This window comes from Triticum aestivum, chromosome 2B (assembly GCF_018294505.1).
Source record: "Triticum aestivum cultivar Chinese Spring chromosome 2B, IWGSC CS RefSeq v2.1, whole genome shotgun sequence".
Classification (NCBI taxonomy): domain Eukaryota; kingdom Viridiplantae; phylum Streptophyta; class Magnoliopsida; order Poales; family Poaceae; genus Triticum; species Triticum aestivum.
The window spans coordinates 786,620,325-786,638,638 of record NC_057798.1 but is presented as its reverse complement, the minus strand read 5'-3'; the positions used below and the strand labels follow the sequence as shown (position 1 = coordinate 786,638,638).

The 18,314-nt window shown below is 46.5% G+C and overlaps 1 protein-coding gene across 1 annotated transcript; it reads right to left on the bottom strand.

The window, feature by feature from the left end:
- Positions 1-5,079: 5,079 nt before the first annotated feature.
- On the bottom strand, positions 5,080-12,243 carry LOC123047412 (WD repeat-containing protein 44). The gene is made up of 7 exons (XM_044470960.1): positions 10,488-12,243; positions 7,076-7,166; positions 6,809-6,966; positions 6,669-6,720; positions 6,456-6,538; positions 6,211-6,304; positions 5,080-6,027 (listed from the first exon to the last, which is right to left on the bottom strand). The coding sequence occupies exons 1-7, from the start codon at positions 11,880-11,882 to the stop codon at positions 5,435-5,437; spliced, it is 2,466 nt and encodes an 821-aa protein (XP_044326895.1). The 5' UTR covers positions 11,883-12,243; the 3' UTR covers positions 5,080-5,434.
- Positions 12,244-18,314: the final 6,071 nt, after the last annotated feature.

Sequence of the window (18,314 nt, the reverse complement as noted above, 5' to 3'; positions counted from 1 at the left end):
ATCTAGCCTATTCGTGTTGCTCCGCGACTCGGCCGCCGCCGCACACCCGCGGCAAGCAGCGGATGCAGATTGACATCTGCAACGAATCCCAAAACTTAAGGTAATTAGATTAAATTGCCGCATCTTCTCTCTTTTGTATGTGTTCTATCTAGACTAGTAGCTTAGTACAAGTACAATAGCTTTTTTTTGCGGGGAGTACAATAACTATTGTTATGCCCTAGTCTTTTTTTAGAAAAATACTACATGAACTTTGATTGATATAGTCTACAGAGCCGTATTTTTTGAAAGGAACTCGCCCACTAGATTAGGCGTAGGCAAAGTGCATCAAATGTCACTGCAGCTAGTCTCCCAAAGCCTACTATTCATGCAAAAATTAACTTAGATGAGTTGCCTTATAATCCGGACGATCGGAAGAAAATTTTAGAGTACACAAGAAATCCACAGAAGCAAGATGAGATTAGGCGCAAATATTTAACGAGGGACCTTATAGGCCACCGTCTAATTTTAATTACCCATAGAGGAAGATTGGAGATACTCAAGAAAGATTTAATCCAGATTGTTGATGAATATGGTCCTTGGCTTGAGTATAGTGATAAAGTGCATAAGGCCTTGTGTTTATGCTGCTACCTTTTCAAATATTACAATAAGGGACAAGCTGGACTAGCGTATTTGCAATTAATGACTGGAACGGTTGGAACAAGAAAAACAGACTATATACTCATGATGGTAAGGCTAATGTTATTAGCTTTCGTAATGCTAGTAAAAAAGATGTGATGCTTTGATGAATCAAGTTGAGTCAATTAAGGTTGTCTTGATAAACGAACTGATCTTACAAAAAAGCAAAATCGAATCCGGCTTAATGCTTTCATTAATTCAGTAAGATACTTGTTGCATTAAGGCTTAAATTTCTGAGGCCATGACGAGTCAAAAGAGTCAAAAATATGGAAAATTTTTAAGAGTTAGTACATACTTTGGTAAACTAAAATAAAGCTATACGGAATGTAGTTATGGAGTGAACCCAATGACCAAATTTTCTAGCTCCGCCCCTGCCTGCATGGGCTTAACCACACTGCCTGGTGTTTGGTTGTCTGCATGTTAGTGGACAAATTCAAGGCATGGTGTTTGGTTATATGCAACGGCTGATGTGTGGTAACCTCTTTGGCTAGTTGGTGAGGTTACCAACACACTTCGGCACTACCATGTAGCACACATCATAAGTAGAGCAGAGTATAAACAGAGCATCAACTACTTAACAGCATAATTCAGATAAGCAGTACCACACTTCATAATAGTTCAACGCATAAACCATAAACAGTTCAAAGCAGACTCGATAATAATTAGAAAGGAGGTGCCCCGGCCCTACTCCTTGGTGGCGAAGGCTTCGTTGTGCTTCCCGCACTTGTTGACGACCTCAATGCCATCCTCGTCGAAGATGATGACCTTGAGGGTGTCGGGAGTGAGGAGCTTGGACGTCACCATGTAGCCGATCTTGATCTGATGAACGACTGCGTAGGTGGCCCAACCCTGATCCAGGGTCACCCTATCGTCCATCAGCTTCATCGTCACCTTCCAGGAGCAGTCAGTGTTGTTCCTGAGCTTGAACTCCACCGGCACCACGACGAAGTGCTTGGCGAAGTCCAGGGGCATGGGGATGCACTCAAGCTTCGGTGCAAGGATGACCTTGCAGAAGTGAGTCGGTCCATCCTCCTGATGGTAGTGGTCGTAGTTGCGGCGCTTGTTGCTGGGGGGGGGGGTCCTCCATGCCCTCGTCGTCGCCACCCTCAGGCGTCTTTGGGTCTTCCTCGGCGGTGGGCGGCAGCACAACCTCGTCGGGCATTGGGTGAAGGGGCTGCTTGCCCTTGTTCTCAATGGCCAGGAGCACCTCATTGCTCTCCTCGGTCTGCACACAATTCATGGAGTCAGGCACAGCACAGAGTTCATGGCTTATTGAAGAGCATGCAGTTAAAACGACATGACTGTCACTCTTCTCCTCCTCTCCATCGCCCCTATATTTACTCACCCTGCCCAACACTACTTACCCACCCCCTCTCTTCTCTCACTGTCAACCTTCCTCCTCCCATCTCCATGAGCTCTAGCTCCAGCTCCAACGCCAACCCCTTCCCTTGGGGTATTGGCCGGAGGGCCTTCTTCCTAGGGTGGTCGGCTGGTGACCGCACCAAGTTCAAGAACACCATGGAGGTGTGCTCGAACTTCGGCTCCATGCCTGACATGTAGAAGGAATCTAATGCAGTGCTCATAAAGGCCACTACAGAAGAGCTAAAGACGTTGATTCCTGACCTAGCGAAGGGCGCGATGGCAGTTGACATCATTCGTTGGGCCATGAACCAGGCCGTCTCCGAAGACGCTAAACAGAGAAATAAGTGGTGCAAGTACAAGAACTACTGGGCTCCTAATGACCGTTGTGCCACAGTGTACTGGGAGACGGCTATCGCGCCGCCGGCGGTCATCGATGGGGAGCCTAAGGAGGAGGAGGAAGAAGAAGAACCGGTGCAGATGTCAGCGAGGGAGTCGGAGCCAGGCCTTCGTACCTGGCAGATCGACCTCGACTCCGCCGAGGACGACGACGACGACGCGCCGCCCCGCACGCGATGAAGAAAAAGATGAAGGACAGCCAGTCGACCTGCCGCTCTGCACGCAGGCGACGGCGGCCGCGGTTATGCACCCCAATCCCCCTTCTACTATGAACTACTATTCCGATCTACCTCTATTCCGATCCTGCATGAACTACTATGAACTCCTAGGTACTTGTATGAACTACTATTAACTGTCATGCTTATCTACCTCTATTCCCCATTCCCCTCTACGCCGTGGATCGAATCTACTGTCGGATCGAACGCGAAAAACTAGTGTGACGAAAAGAGAAGTTCTTACCGCCATTGCCGCTGCCCGGGTGATGATCCGCTCGCCGGTGATGGAGTCCGGTGGTCTTCTTGCTCTGCTTCGATCCACTGCCGCCGGTGAGAGTTGGGAGAGTGGAGAGAATGGGGAGAGGGGGCGGTGAGGGGCGGTGAGGCTAATAACTGTCGGCTCTTAGTGTGGCCGCGCGCGTGCACCGCTCAGGCCTGGCCCTGGAGAAACTGCCGATTCGGGCGTTCCCAGGGAGCCATGCCCAGGAGTGCTTTAAGGTTCGTGCCATGCGGGCCGAACAGTGAAAACAGGCAATCAAACAGGCCGGATTCTTCCCGCGCGGGCTTGGTTGGGCCTCATGGAGGCAACCAAACACGCCCTTAGCGTGTGGAATGCCGAGTTGTAGTATATTTTGTTGAACTTCCAGGCTCAAATGTATGTTTGGACATTGAAACAGAGACCTTTTTTCCCCCTACCATGAATGAAAGTGAGGCTGTTTAACCAGTAGTAGAAGGAGGACTCACGCTCAATTTTTGGCATATTTCAAAATGCAGGAGCTGGCCACACATGCGCATTCATCCTATCCCATTGAGGGAGGTCTAATGGTCAAGGATTCTTTGGTGCATCGTATCACCTAACAACCCGTATCACCAGATGTTCTCTCAGCTCATACTCGGCGTGAACCCAATAACACCAAAAGAAAATGTAGATTAAGTTGGGTTGGTGCTTTTTGAATGATGATGGTTGCTGTAATAGACAGCGGTCAGTGGAACACTTCTGGCCTATGGACGTGTGTGAGATTTTGAAGATACGGTGCCCTTGCAACGAACCAATGCAAGGTCTATCACCACTTAGAGCATCTCCAACAGCCGCGCTGGAAAATTTGTATTTTTTACGCGCGCGCAGCCGCTCCAGCGGAGGTGCAAAAATCGCGTGTGCGGGGCGAAACGGCGTCGCACGCCGTTTATTTGTTGTGCCCGCTTCCGCCCGCTGCACACTCGAGCGTCTGTGTTGCACCCTCTCCACCGCGCCGCTTTCGCCCCGCCCGCGCCGCTGCCGGCGAATTCGCCCGATGGACGGACGCGCTGACATCCCCCTTACCCCTTTCTATACCCGCGACCCCTCCGCCGCCACCACGTCGCAAACCCTAGCGCGGGGAGCTTTGGCTTCGCCTCCGCTGGTGCTCCTCCAAGCACCGGTATCGCGCGCGGCCTTTTCATGCCGCCACGGACGACCTCGGCGGCTGGTGGCGTTGCGCCGGCGCCCGCTGTGAAGCCACGTGCCCCCCTCTCGAAGCTCCTAAATGCGGCGCGGGCAAAGGCGGGCAAGGTGCTCGGGAAGAAGAACAAGGTGGCGGACGGCTCCTCTAGGCGGCTGAAGAAGAACCTTGCAGGGCGTGCGACGGATGTGGCGGCGACTGAAGCGCATGCGAGCTCACTTGTTGTTCCGGCGACCGACGCGCACAAGGTGTACGATGAAATGCCCACAAGGTAAAATTTTGCCCACTTTTTGTTGTTGTTGTTGTTGTTTGAATGCATACATATGGATAGCTTATTTGCTTTGTTGTATAGACTTTGTAGTTTCAATGATGAGACATATATGTCAACTATGGGTGTTGGCTCCAACAATTCTCATTGGTAAACCAATGATATGCATTTCGATGATCATGAGTTTGAGGTGGACGAGGATGGTGAGGGCATCGTCGATGCACCGAAAGGAAGAGGGGCCAACTACACCATGAACGAAGACATCTTGCTATGCAATACTTGGTTGCAAGTGTCGAGGGATCCCGCCATTGGAGGAGATCAAAGTAGAGATGCATATTGGCTCCGGAAGAAGGGGCACTTTGAACTACACAACAAAAGTGGTCGACAATCCGAGATTGTCAAAGGTAGGCGGACGCACTTAAGTCAGTTGACACGTTGAACCCAAGTGGCACTAATAATAGAGATAGGGGCACTTTCATGATTCTTCCATATTTCACTGTTGAACCCAAGTGGCACTAATAATAGAGATAGGGGCACTTTCATGATTCTTCCATATTTCACTGCAGTTTAGCGCGTCCGCTGGACCGGCTCTCGCGCGCTATAACTCGCGATTCCGGCACAGTAAACGCTTGTTGGAGATGCTCTTAAGTAAGCAAAGGTAGGTGCCCGATCTGTGGTATTTAGCTTCCACACACTAATTACGTTTTCCCGCCGTAGTTCGATCTCAGGCACACACTAAAATTATGGTATATATTATATTTACAATAAAATTAAGATTGTTCCAATTCCCACAGCCACACTAGATAAAGATAAAGCTGTACAATGGTTAACGATCTTGCTCCGTGTTGGCAGGAAAAACTAGGAGGAAACAACCAAGATATGAACAAATAAATGCATTGGCCGTCAACCACACAACTACACAAGCTTGTATCAAAGTATAGTGTGGTTTTCGGAGGGAGCTCTCAAGGCATCAAAACGGAGAAAAACTTTCAGCTAGTTCAAATCCTAGGTGAACTGCTCAAGAACTAGAGATATCTATACAGTAACAAAACCAACAAGTCCCCTCTCTCATGCTTAATTTACACTTGAACCGGGAAACCAAAATTCTGAAACACTCTGATTTCTCCTCCCTGTCCCGCCGTGACGATCACCAGACCCCACGCGGACCGGCGCTGGACATCCATAGCTCCGATGCAAAGATCCGATGAGCTGTGACCAGGACTGCTCTTGGCAGACGGTAATTGGTCGTCGGGCAAGGATGGGGACGCTGCTTCGACCGGATGATTGCTGGTGCTTGTGCTCGCGCCACCTTCGCAAACTGGGCTCTCGATGTATCTCTGACTGTGAGCAGTTCCACTCGATCCATGCTCCTTGTTTTGTATAGGAGTTTCAGGAACAGAGTTCACTGCACCATCCGAATCGCTGTGCCTGCTGCTACGACACCCGAGCGATCCACGGGCTTCAGCACCGGGCCATGTGATTGCCACAGTTACATCACGGCAGTGGAAATGTTCATACGAGTTGGTTACATCAACTGCACTCCTGCTTCTGCTCGGATGGGAACTGTTGTCATGTCTCCAGACGTACACATGAGAGTCCTCACTGGCACAGACTACGTATTTCCCATTTGGAGCCACAGAAGCTGATATTTGGCTGCTAGTATTGCGGAACCCTGGTGAAAATATCAAACATCAAGTAAATGAATCTTATTCCATCCAAGTGAATCAGGACAGGACAAATCACATTACACAGAATGACATTTCTCATGTGCTCTAGCTTCGTGCAGAACAGAACTTTATTTTCATCAGCAAACATATCATAGACAATTTACAACGGGAGGAGAATGAGATGTTACCTTTAAATTTGTGAACAAGCTCATCGCCATTAACAACGCGGATTCTTGAATCTGCAGAAGTAATCAGGACTTCCAAGGAGCTTCCTGGAGCAAACTGTTGCATGAAACACAGATACTTAGGTGGTATTGCTGGCATCACATTAGCATTGTGAATTTTAGAGTCCAAATTTTAAAAATGCTAAGCATGTGTGTTTCAAAACAAAGTATTTAGTTCCCTAAAATGCATGCACTGCGCAATTATGTACCTGGAAGCCAGTAATCTTCTTCTGGCCTGACTTCTTTTTCCTGATTCTTAGGTCTATTTGGCTGTTGTACTGAAGCTTCTTTTCTGCAGTCATCGATGAAATAGAACACTAGGTAAGGTTACTTCATCTGATTACTTTTTTATATCAGGATACTGTTACTTAACTGTAACAAAAGATAAACAGATGCTTTTAACTACGATTAGAGTGGCATACCAGTTGTATCAAATAAATGGCAGCTTCCCTTGTGAGATCCCACCATTGCAACCTTCAAAAGTAACAGAGCATAAGCTCATCTAGGTTCATGGTCAGTTGGTCACTACACATGTTCACTACCATCATGAAAATAACTATACCTGTCCATCGGGGGAATAACATGCAGCGGTAACCATCTCATGTAGATCATTCCAATCTTCAATCTTCCGATCATGGACATTCCAAATACGAACTTTCTCATCCAGTGACCCACTAATGAAGAAGTTATCGTCTACCGGATTGAATTGGATGCAAGTCACTGCAACAAAATGGGTGCGCAGAAGGAAGTCAATTGTGTGGTTCCACCAAGCATATATAGTTAATGGCCAAAAGGTGTTATGTAGAAATGATCCTGCAACTAGACTGACCATAGTCTGTGTGTGAGAATGTCTTCAAACAAGTACTGGATGTGATGTCCCATAGCCTAACAGTTTTGTCCATTGAGGACGAAAGCAAGTACTGCATGAGAGACAAACAACTGGTTAGTGCCTTTACATAATACTGTTCATTTTAAGCTGGGGCCCCACAAAAGTCAAGTCTACACTGGGGTATGTTTAACAGACTCAACTACTTTAGTTTGGGAAAAAAATGTATTCAAGAAATTGTTCACATAAAAGGTTTTTAGCTGTTAATAACACAATGGGTTATATTGGAATGGTGAACACATCTGAACACACCATGGGTTATATTCAACTAGGCTGCACGATTGAAAGCCAAATATGAAGCAAAGACAAGATAAATATGCATATGGTGAACATATCAAACCTAAGTGACTTTATAACTACAGCTGATGGAAATGCAAAACGGTCCCAGCGTAATAAACAATTTTGCAAATGTCAAATGAATCAGGGAAAAGTAGGCATGTGTTTTTGCTTGTGTGCTTTTGGTTGTCTGCAAAATATTATGGTAAAAACAGAAAATACAAATTTGTGGCCTGTACCAATACAAATACAAATATACTGCTTTGGAAAAGGCCTTTTAGAACACATTTTTTCCTTGGGCCCAGATCACAGCTTATGCCATTTCTTGACCAAACTTTGCACGCAGATAGAAGATATGAACATGTATGTTGTCAAAAGAAATTAAGATTTTTTTGAATTTTTAAAATATATTTTTATGGTTTTACTGTTCATATGCTCCCGGGAACCAAAAAGGCATCCCTGCTGACGGAAATGCAAAATGGCTTCTGGGAGAATTCAAAAGAAGACAGTGTGCAAAAATGCAAAAGTATAGCACGCATGAATGCCAAAGAAACCTCCCTGGACACCGAAGGTCAATTTGCTACTGATGCATTTGTTGGTATTATTTTGCAAACATGTAGGGTCCCACTATGTTATGTTTGATATTATTCAATGCAAAGAAGATCAATTATTTTGCATGGTAGGGAGAAGTGTATAGTACGACAGGAAGGCTATTGTTTATGACTGCCTACTGTCTTGCTTGCCAGATCATGAACTACAATCATATGCTGTACACATCCTTTGGGATATGTAAGCTATATATAAATGGTAAGCATTTGTCTTTAGGACAGACATTTACGCACCGAATATAAGCACACCAATTTCAACCATATGCAACCATTAGTGTTCTTTACCAGTCTATTGATTATGAAAATGATACCCGGTTTTCAGGTCATAACCATAGTTAATCACGCATAAACAACTATTTGAACTATCTTTAGATCTGCAGTCTAAGGATTAATTAATAGTATTATTCACCAGTTTACAGAGCATTAAAATAATGTGACAATGGATAAATCAAATTTAATGCTGTAACAGATTCACCGCCAATACAGAAGAAGTGAATCTTACAGCAGTGCAAAAACTGAAGCACACAACAGCCAAGTCTTTGGTTAAATCGGCACTTCGGCAGGATGCAGTGTGTTGTTGCATGCTGAGGCCTATCACCCACCAGTTAGTGTAGCCAGGTGAAAAGTTGAAAGTGGCATTCCATATAGTGCATAGTTTAGATTTAGTCATTCTGATAATCATGGTCCTTACAGCCGTACCATACACCATCAATTTTTTTTACCATTCAGTTATGTTCTGAAGAAGGTTGCAGTGTAATTGTTGATTCTAAATTTTCAGAATGTCTAACAGAGTGACAAAAAAGTAAGATTAAGCAGTTGGCTATTCAATTAAGAAATACCATAGAAAGTCGATTTGCTGCTCGTGCATTTGAACACGACCGGGGCTGTAGTTTTTGTGAACAAGTAGGGTGCCGATACAATTATAGTTGACATCATCAGATGCAAAGAAGGCCAATTATTTTGCGTGGGAAGGAGAGAAGTGAATGGTAAGACAGGAAGGCGGGCTTATTCAGAGGGGACGACGAGGTTTTGCTGTGGAGGTCGCAGGGCGGGTAGATATAGTTAGCCTGGTTCTACGGTGGCGGGCGGCGTAACGCCCCCGATGTAAATATGCTTGTACGATGTGGATCTTGGGAGTCTTCCCACCCCTCTTTAATGAATGATACGCACACTCGTGCGTATCCGAGAAATAGTAAGACAGGAGGGCTATCGTTTATGACTATGCCTACTGTCTTGCTTGTCAGATCATGACTACAGTATACTGTACAGGTCATTTGGGATTTGTAAACCATATACAATGGTAAGAATTTTCTCAAGGACAGACATTTACACACGGAATATGTACAGATCATTTTCAACCAAATGCAACTATAAGTGTTCTTTACTAGTTTACCAATATTCAGGTTCTAACCATAGTTAATCATGCAGAAACAACTATGTGAACTATCTTTATATCTGCAGGCTGAGGATCAACTAATAGCATTATTTACCAGTTTACAGAGCATGAAAATGACAAAACAATGAACAAATCAAATTGCAACAGATTCACTACTCATACAAAAGAAGTGAATCTTACAGCAGTGGAACTGAAGCACACAAGAAACAAGCCTTTGATTCAGTCGGCAGGATGTAGTGCAACGTTGCATGCTGAGGCAGTGAGGCCTATTGCCCAGTTAGTGCAGCCAAGTGATAGAAGTTGGAAGTGTGCATAGTCCGACAGGAAGGCTATTGTTTATGACTGCCTACTGTCTTTCTTGCCAGGTCATGTACTACAACCATATGATGTACTTGTCATTTGGGATATGGAAGCCATATATAGATGGTAAGCATTTTTCTTTAGGTCAAACATTCACGCACCGAATATAAACAGACCAATTTCAACCATATGCAACTATTAGTGTTCTTTACCAGTTTACCAATCATTAAAATGATATCCAGTTTTCAGGTCATAACCATGGTTTGATCACGTGTAAACTATTAGAACTATGTTTAGATCTGCAGTCTGAGGATAAACTGATAGTGCTATTCACCAGTTTACAGAGCATTAAAATTGACACAATGGATAAATCAAATTGCATGTTGTAACAGATTCACCACCAATACAGAAGAAGTGAATCTTACAGCAGTGCAAATACAGAAGCACACAAGAGTCAGACCTTTGGTTCAATTGGCAGGATGCAGTGTATTGTTGCATGCTGAGGCCTATTGCCAACTAGTTAGTGTGGCCAGGTGAAAAGTTGAAAGTGGCTTTCCATACAGTGCATGGTTTATTTTTAGTAATTCTGATGATCACGGTTCTTACAGCCGTATTAGACACCATAAAAACTAAAAATTACCATTCTGTTTTGTTCTGAAGAAGATTGCAGTGCAACTGTTGATTCTAAATTTTTGGAATGTCTAACTGAAGTGCCGAAAAAGTAAGACTAAGCAGTTAGCTATTTTTTCAATTAAATATCAGACAGAGTATGTACCTGTGATTTGGACCATGATAGATCAAGAACATCAGCAGCGTGCCCCAGGAGCGAGCAAAATGGCTTATCTCTGAGCCCAAACACGCACTCGGGCACAACTAGATGATCAGAACCGACGGACTTGCGACTGCTCTGCACCCTCGGCCTCCTCTTCTTCTCCACAAAGCCCTTGTCTGCACTGCTGAGCGGCAGCATTGCCACCTCCGGCGACCCATTTCCAGCAACTGCCACAAACGGGCTGCCTCCGCCGCCGCTCTCCTTTGAAACCGCGCCTTCCCCGAGCAGCTCCCCCTTTCTCTCACCCTCGGAGACCTCCCAGACATGGATGACACGGTCCTCGCCGGCGCTCGCAAGGTACCGTCCATCGAGGCTGAAGTTGATGCACCACACAGAGCCGGAGTGCGCGGCCAACTCCTGTGTCATGAACATGCCGGTGAGCTCCTTGCACGTCTTCCCGTACTGCCGCACCTTGACCCTGCCCGCACTGCGCGTGCTGCTGCCGTCGAGGCTGTCGTCGGTGGCGGAGCTGAGGCGGCGTGCCTCCCTCTCCTTCTTCTCCTTCTCCCTGTCCCTGACCTCGGTGCTGCCGCGGCGCCCTCCGTAGGCGACGGTGCCGGCCAGGTGCCTGATGCCGCGCAGCCACCCGCCGGACTTTCGGCGGGGCTTGGACGACGCGGGGAGGTCGGAGGCGGAGGAGGAGGCGCCGCCTGCGGTGGTGGCGCGGCGCATGAGCTCGTGGACGATCGGGGAGCGGCCGAGGCAGAGCTCGAACTCCTCGAGGGTGAGCTGGCGGCCGGTGCCGACCTCGCGGACCACCTCCTCGTGCACCTCCCCGAGCTCGAACTCCGTGCCGTCGTCCAGGTTCCGGATCCGGCACTGCTCGCCGCCGCCAATGCTCGCGTTCCGGGCCAGCGGCGGCTTCCCGTGCCCGACGGATCTGGGAAGGCCGTCCTCCTCCGCGGGCCCCGCCGCCTCCTCCGGTGGAGGCGATGCGGGCGGCGGCGGGGAGGGAGAGCGGGAGCGGGGCGGCGGCGAGAGAGGGGAGGGGACGGAGACGGAGCGGCGGCCGGGGGAGGCGGGCGGCTGGAGGGAGCCGGACGCGGAGAGGCCGAGGCGGTTGAGCAGCACCCGGCGGCGCTCCGAGACGGAGGTGGGCTCGGAGATCCAGACGTCGTACGCGGGGTCCTGCTGCGGCGACTGCGGGTGGTGGTGCTGGTGCTGGTTCCCGTGGCGCCGGCGGCGGTGCAGGAGCAGGTCGGCGTCGTCGTCGGAGGCGGAGGTGGAGGAGCAGGAGGAGGAGAGGATCCGATCCAGCGACTCGTGGAACTCCTCATCCTCCTCGTGCCCCTCGTCCCCATTCCTCACCGCCGGATCCAGCGCCGCCGCCTCCGGCATTGCCCCGACGCCCGCACCAGAGCCGCCTTTCCCTCCCTCCCTCCTCGAGGCCGTGCTCGGCGGCGGCAGGCAGCGGTCGGCGGCGCCCCGGGTGAAAGCGCGGGGCTTTATACCGCGGGAGGGAGGCTGTGGCCCTCCACTCCTCCGCGCCGTGCCCGTGGTGGTGCTGTCAGCGGTGGTGGTGCGGCGCGCGTCGTCGTCCAGCTGGATGGGAGTGGGAGGCCGGCAGCGGGAACGAGGAGGAGGGGGAGGGGGAGCAGTGCGGCGTTGGTTTGTCGCAGGGGTGTGCGGTGTTTTGTTGGGGAGGGAGGCTGCCGGTGCGGGGGTGGCCACCAACACGACGAGACACCAACAGCAACAGCCCAACCTCCTCCTGGTTTCCCTCAAGCTATTGTTAAGTTGTGGGAGTCAGATACCTTCGATCGTTCGGAGATAGCTGCCATTCTTCAAGAGATCAGGAAGCTTTCTGATCAATTTGAGAGTTTTAGGCTGAAATTCATACGTAGAGAAGCTAATGAAGCGGCTCATTTATGTGCGAAGCAGGCGACAAGTATTAGAAGAAGATGTTTATGGCTTAATTACACTCCTGTTTTCCTAATGAACATGTTGTATCGTGACTGTTTGCCTGCTTAAGTAAGCAATAAAACTCTTTTATGTTGCAAAAAAAACCTCCTCCTGGTTTCCCTGGTATCCGGGAGCCGGTGCGGTGCGGCGCGGCGGCATATCCATAACCCAGATCTCCTCCTGTGCCTCACCATGACCGGCCCAAACAAACATCACAATCAGCTGCATGGCACTAACATTTTTCACCGTTCAAAATGCAAGGGGTACACTCCGTTTGCTACAAGACAGAGCTTTGCTTTCATTATGAATACAAGCTTGAAACATGTTTGTGGTTGCACTGGTTTTCAAAATTGTTTAGGACGCCGAGATTAGCACGATTTGACCCCGTTTCGGCGATGTTCGTTCGATACGAGGAGACGTTTCCATCAACTACGATGTGTTGTGACTTCGTCAATCCGCCGACTCGGCATCTCGGAGGTACTCGTAGAGATGAGTGTATTATATGTGTATGTGGACACTGCGTTATAATGTGTTAAAGAAACTACCCGGAAAAAGATCTGCCGCGTTTTGGTTGCACGGGAGACACTACGGACCATGGTGTATCCCCTGCCCCACCCTCACCGGCCGGTTGACCGCCCGACGTGCCAAAGGGAGAAACACCAGGATCCCTAGCGTTTAGCACCCCCTCCCCCTCCCCTACCCCCCCCCCCCCCCCCCCCACACACACACGCAACGCCACAATCCGTGTTGTTTTCGCTTGGAGAGGGTTAAGCCCCACGGGAGAGTCGGTGGGGCCCACTCCACTCACTCTCCCCAAACCCAGTCCAAGCTGGAAGAACTACTACTGCCCCCCCCCCTCCCCCAACCCAACTCTCTACCCCACCTCAAGCCCCCTCAAATCCACTCCAAAAGGTGCTTCTTTTCGGTGGATCTTTCCCTCTCCTTATTGTTTGAGGTAATCAAAATTAGTAAATGTTGTTATTTTGGTACCATTTTTTACATTAATGTGGAACCCTAGTTCATGTTTTTTCTCCAAATGCTAGTGTATTCGATTTCTTTGAATCCTTTGATGAAGTGTGGTAGCAATGGCATATGCATGGTTTGTAGTAGGGATATTACTTGGCATGTAGAAAGATTATGGTTAGGGTTAGTGTATATGTTAGGCTAAACTTAGGTTAGTGTATGTGTTAATTAATGGCAAAATTAAATGAATACATTACTAGTGATGTGATGTGGACATAATGCATTATCCAAGTATAGCTCCCGATGCAATACATTAGCCATGTTATTGATGCCTTAAGTTTATTCATATTTTACTAGACGGACAGACTCATTAATGTTCATTATTTGGACAAGATGGCATTCTTGAGTAACAATGCCCAGAATGTTGACGAAGCCACCATGGTATTTGATACAAGCCTATTTAAGAGGACATTGTTGAAAAAGTGAGAAATGTGTTGAAGTGGATGGACCCTAACGATGGTGCTAAACTAATATGAGGGTATGATGTTGGAGTTGTATCAAAATTTCAATTGAAGAGTATGCCTATCACCTAAGATTTGAAAATTCGATGGAAGATATTGAAAATTCTCGGTCGTGACGTTGACAGGAAAGACATATCTCTCAAAATTATATTCATCTTTATTTTAAGCTTCGAGCTCTGGCACCTCTGCAAATCAATGTTTCCTCTGCGAAGGGCCTATCTATTTACTTTATGTTATTTTACTTTTATTGTTGAGTCATCACCTTCTCATTCGAGCATCGGTTGGAGAGCACTATTGTCATTTTTATGCATTGAGTATAGTTAATATTTGGGTGCGACTTAACTGGATCTCCTCTACCATTACTTACACTATTTAGTCGCTGCTTAAACTTCAGAGGTGCTTTGCATTTATATTTTGCGGTCTCAAAAAAGGTTAGCGCGATACCATGTTATCATATTATATCATGATTGTTTTGACAAATTGTTGGCATCCGAGATATCTTATTATCGCTCGCTAGTTGGTTATGATATTGACATGGGTAATTGTGACTTAAATGTTATCATTCATATGGTTAGTTCATAATACTTGCTGAAAACATGAGCATTAGTTAAACATATATACAATAATAAGAACAAAAGGGGTTTGTAATTTTTTTTCTTTATCACTTCCAGTTTGCCAGCTGAACTGCTTGAGGATAAGCAATGAGTTAAACTTGGGGGAGTTGATACGTCCCAAACGTATCTACTTTTCCAAACACTTTTGTTCCTGTTTTGGACTCTAATTTGCATGTTTTGAATGGAACTAACCCAGGCTGATGTTGTTTTCAGCAGAATTGGCATGGTGTTATTTTCATGCAGAAATAAGAGTTCTCTGATTGGGTGGAAACTTTACGGAGAATATTTTTCAGAATTTTTAAAAATACTAGCGAAGAGAATTACCAGAGGGCGGGTCACATGGGCGCCACAAGCCCCCCCCCCCCCAGCGCGCCTGGAAGGCTTGTGGGCCCTTGGCAGCTTTGGCAACCCTAACTCCAACTCCATAAGTACCTATTCATCCAGAAAAAATCAGAGAAAAAGAATTATCGCATTTTATGATACGGAGGCTCTGCTGACCCTAATCTCGATACTATAAATTCATATTCCCAAAGATAAAAATAGGAGAAGTCTCATCGCGTTTTTGTGGATTTTTTTGGACCAGCAGACACCTATTGGGCCAAAGAAGTACCAGAGGGGTGCTCCGAGGGGAGCACAACCCACCAGGGCGCGCTTGGGGGCCCAGGCGCGCCCAGGTGGGTTGTGCCCACCTCGGTGGCCTCCCGCACCGCCTCTTTGCTCTATAAATACCCCAATATTCCTGAAACCCTAGGGGGTCGACGAAAATCAATTCCAGCCGCCGCAAGTTCCAAAAACACCAGATCCAATCTAGACACCACCACAGAGGGGTTCATCATCCTCATTGGTGTCTCTCCAATGATGCGTGAGTGGTTCATTGTAGACCTACGGGTCTGTAATTAGTAGCTAAATGGCTTTCTCTCTCTCGTTTAAATCTCAATACAATGGTCTCTTGGAGATCCATATGATGTAACTCTTTTTGCGGTGTGTTTGTTGGGATCCGATGAACTTTGAGTTTATGATCAGCTCTATGTTTTTATCGATGAAAGTTATTTGAGTCTTCTTTGATCTCCCATATGCATGATTGCTTATAGCCTCGTATTTCTTCTCCGATATTTGGGTTTTATTTGGCCAACTTGATCTATTTATCTTGCAATGGGAAGAGGTGCTTTGTGATGAGTTCGATCTTACGCTGCTTGATCCCAGTGACAGAAGGGGAACTGACACGTATGTATCATTGCTATTAAGGATAACAAGATGGGGTCTATTTCTACATAAATAGATCTTTTCTACATCATGTCATCGTTCTTATTGCATTACTCAGGTTTTCCATGAACTTAATACACTAGATGCATGCTGGATAGCGGCCGATCTGTGGAGTAATAGTAGTACATGCAAATATTCTTTGGCTTCCCTTGTGTTGAATCAATAAATTTGGGTTGAATACTCTGTCCTAAAAAATTGTTGCGATCCTCTATACTTGTGGGTTATCACACCCTTGATGTCGACTAGGTTATGGACGCACAGATGATGCTTGTAGTTCAGGCAGCAACACTGATAGCTGTGATTCAGGCATGGCTCATGTTGATCCACAAGAGAGTTGTTCGTCATAGTGATAAGCATGTCATTCGTTATAGTCCAATATTAATCCGGGAAATTTGAACTACATCTACAACTGCAAGGACACAAAGGCTCTGTGAATGCTTCGAGTGAAAAGAGCACCTTTCGACAGGCTTGTGTAGACCTTTAGGAGCAGGGGCAGCTACAAGATACATCAACATCAATATGGAAGAGCAAGTAGTCATGTTCCTCCATATTGTTGGTCATAACCAAAGATACATGGTTACGAACAACACGTTCAGGAGATCAATGGAGACCATTTCCAAATACTTCAAGAAAGTGTTGTATGTTGTTGGGGAACTCAGAAGAGAGATGATCAAGTCATCAACTAACCGGACTCCTAGGAAGATTCACACTAGCCCAAGATGGTATCCATACTTCAAGGTGAGCACTGATAGTATGTGGTTCATACCTTGACACTAGTAGAAAAGAGGGCTTTGGTCCACCCCGAGTTAGCCCATTAGTTCCGGTTCAGTCTAGAACCGGGACTAATGGGGGCATTAGTCCCGGTTCGTGCGCCCAGGGGCCACGTGGGCCATTTGTCCCGGTTCGTCTGGACCTTTTAGTCCCGGTTGGTGCCACGAACCGGGACTAAAGGGTGCGATGCCCATTAGTCCCGGTTCGTGGCACCAACTGGGACTAAAGGGTTAGACCTTTAGTCCCGGTTCGTGCCACCAACCGGTACTAATGGGGTTTGAGGCATTAGTACCGGTTCATGGCACGAACCGGTACTAAAGGTCCCATTTTCAAACTCTACCCCCCCCCCCCCCCCGTGGATCGCCTTTTCAGTTTTAAAAAAAATAAAAGAAAATGATGAAAATGTCAAAAAAATAAAAAAAAATAAGTTTCCCATGTGATATGTGGTCTAGTTGTTGGGAAATTTTGCAAATGTGAATTTCGACTTTATTTGCAAAATCTCTCGAGAATTTGTAAAAATGGGCATAACTTTTGCATACTGACTCGGATGAAAAAGTTTTTTATATGAAAAATCATCTACTCGAAAAGTTACATCCAAATTTAATCGGGGGAACCCCGTTAAACATTTTCAAAATCCTCAAAAACCTAACGGAAAAAAAGTTATGAGGCTTTTAAGATCTAGAGTGGAAAAAATCGAAAAAAATTCAAATTGTGGTCAAACAATGGTCAAACTAATTATTCTAGAATATTAGTGTTACTAAATAATTATTTCAGTTATTTTGAATTTTGGTCAAATCTGGTCAAACTGTGGTCAAACTGTGGTCAAACAATGGTCAAACTAATTATTCAAGAAATATTAGTGTTACTAAATAATTATTGTTTTTTAAAACAATAGTTTCAAACTCAAACAGTGAAATGTGTCACTTCATGCTCACGCAAAATTCCTGAGGGTTAATAGGATTGACATCTTACTATTGTCAGGAAAACAACAAGTGCAGACTTGGAAACGAGGGAGAATAGAACCCGGAAGTTAAGCGTGCTCAGGCTGGGGGAGTGGAAGGATGGGTGACCGTTCGGGAAGTTAGGTGATTAGGAATGATGAGGGGTGATTAGAGATTAGAGGATAAATTGAGCAGTGATGTGGGGTGGTGATTAGAGATTAGAGGTTAAAATAATTCAGAAATTTGAAAATAAAAAAAATTCAAAAAAATTCAAAAAAAATCATAAAATTTCCTTTAGTCCCGGTTGGTGTTACCAACCGGGACTAAAGGTGGAGCTCCACGTGGCCGCGACCTTTAGTCCCGGTTCCAGTTTGAACCGAGACTAAATGGGGGAGGCATTAGTAACGACCCTTTAGTCCCGGTTCAAAAACCAGGACACCAACCGGGACTAAAGGTGGAGCTCCACGTGGCCGCGACCTTTAGTCCCGGTTCCAGTTTGAACCGAGACTAAAGGGGGGGGCATTAGTAACGACCCTTTAGTCCCGGTTCAAAAACCGGGACTAAAGGGCCTTACCAACCAGGACTAATGCCCCCTTTTCTACTAGTGTGATATGCTTGTATTGTTCATCTATAGCCATAACACCATCTTGTAAGGCCATTTCATGACTGCAACGAGGCAATAGACGGTACTCACGTCACGGCTAGAGTATTGAGGTCATAATCTGCAGCATACAGTGGTAGAAAGCACTACATAAGCCAGAATGTGCTTGTTGATGTTGACTTCGATCTAAAGTC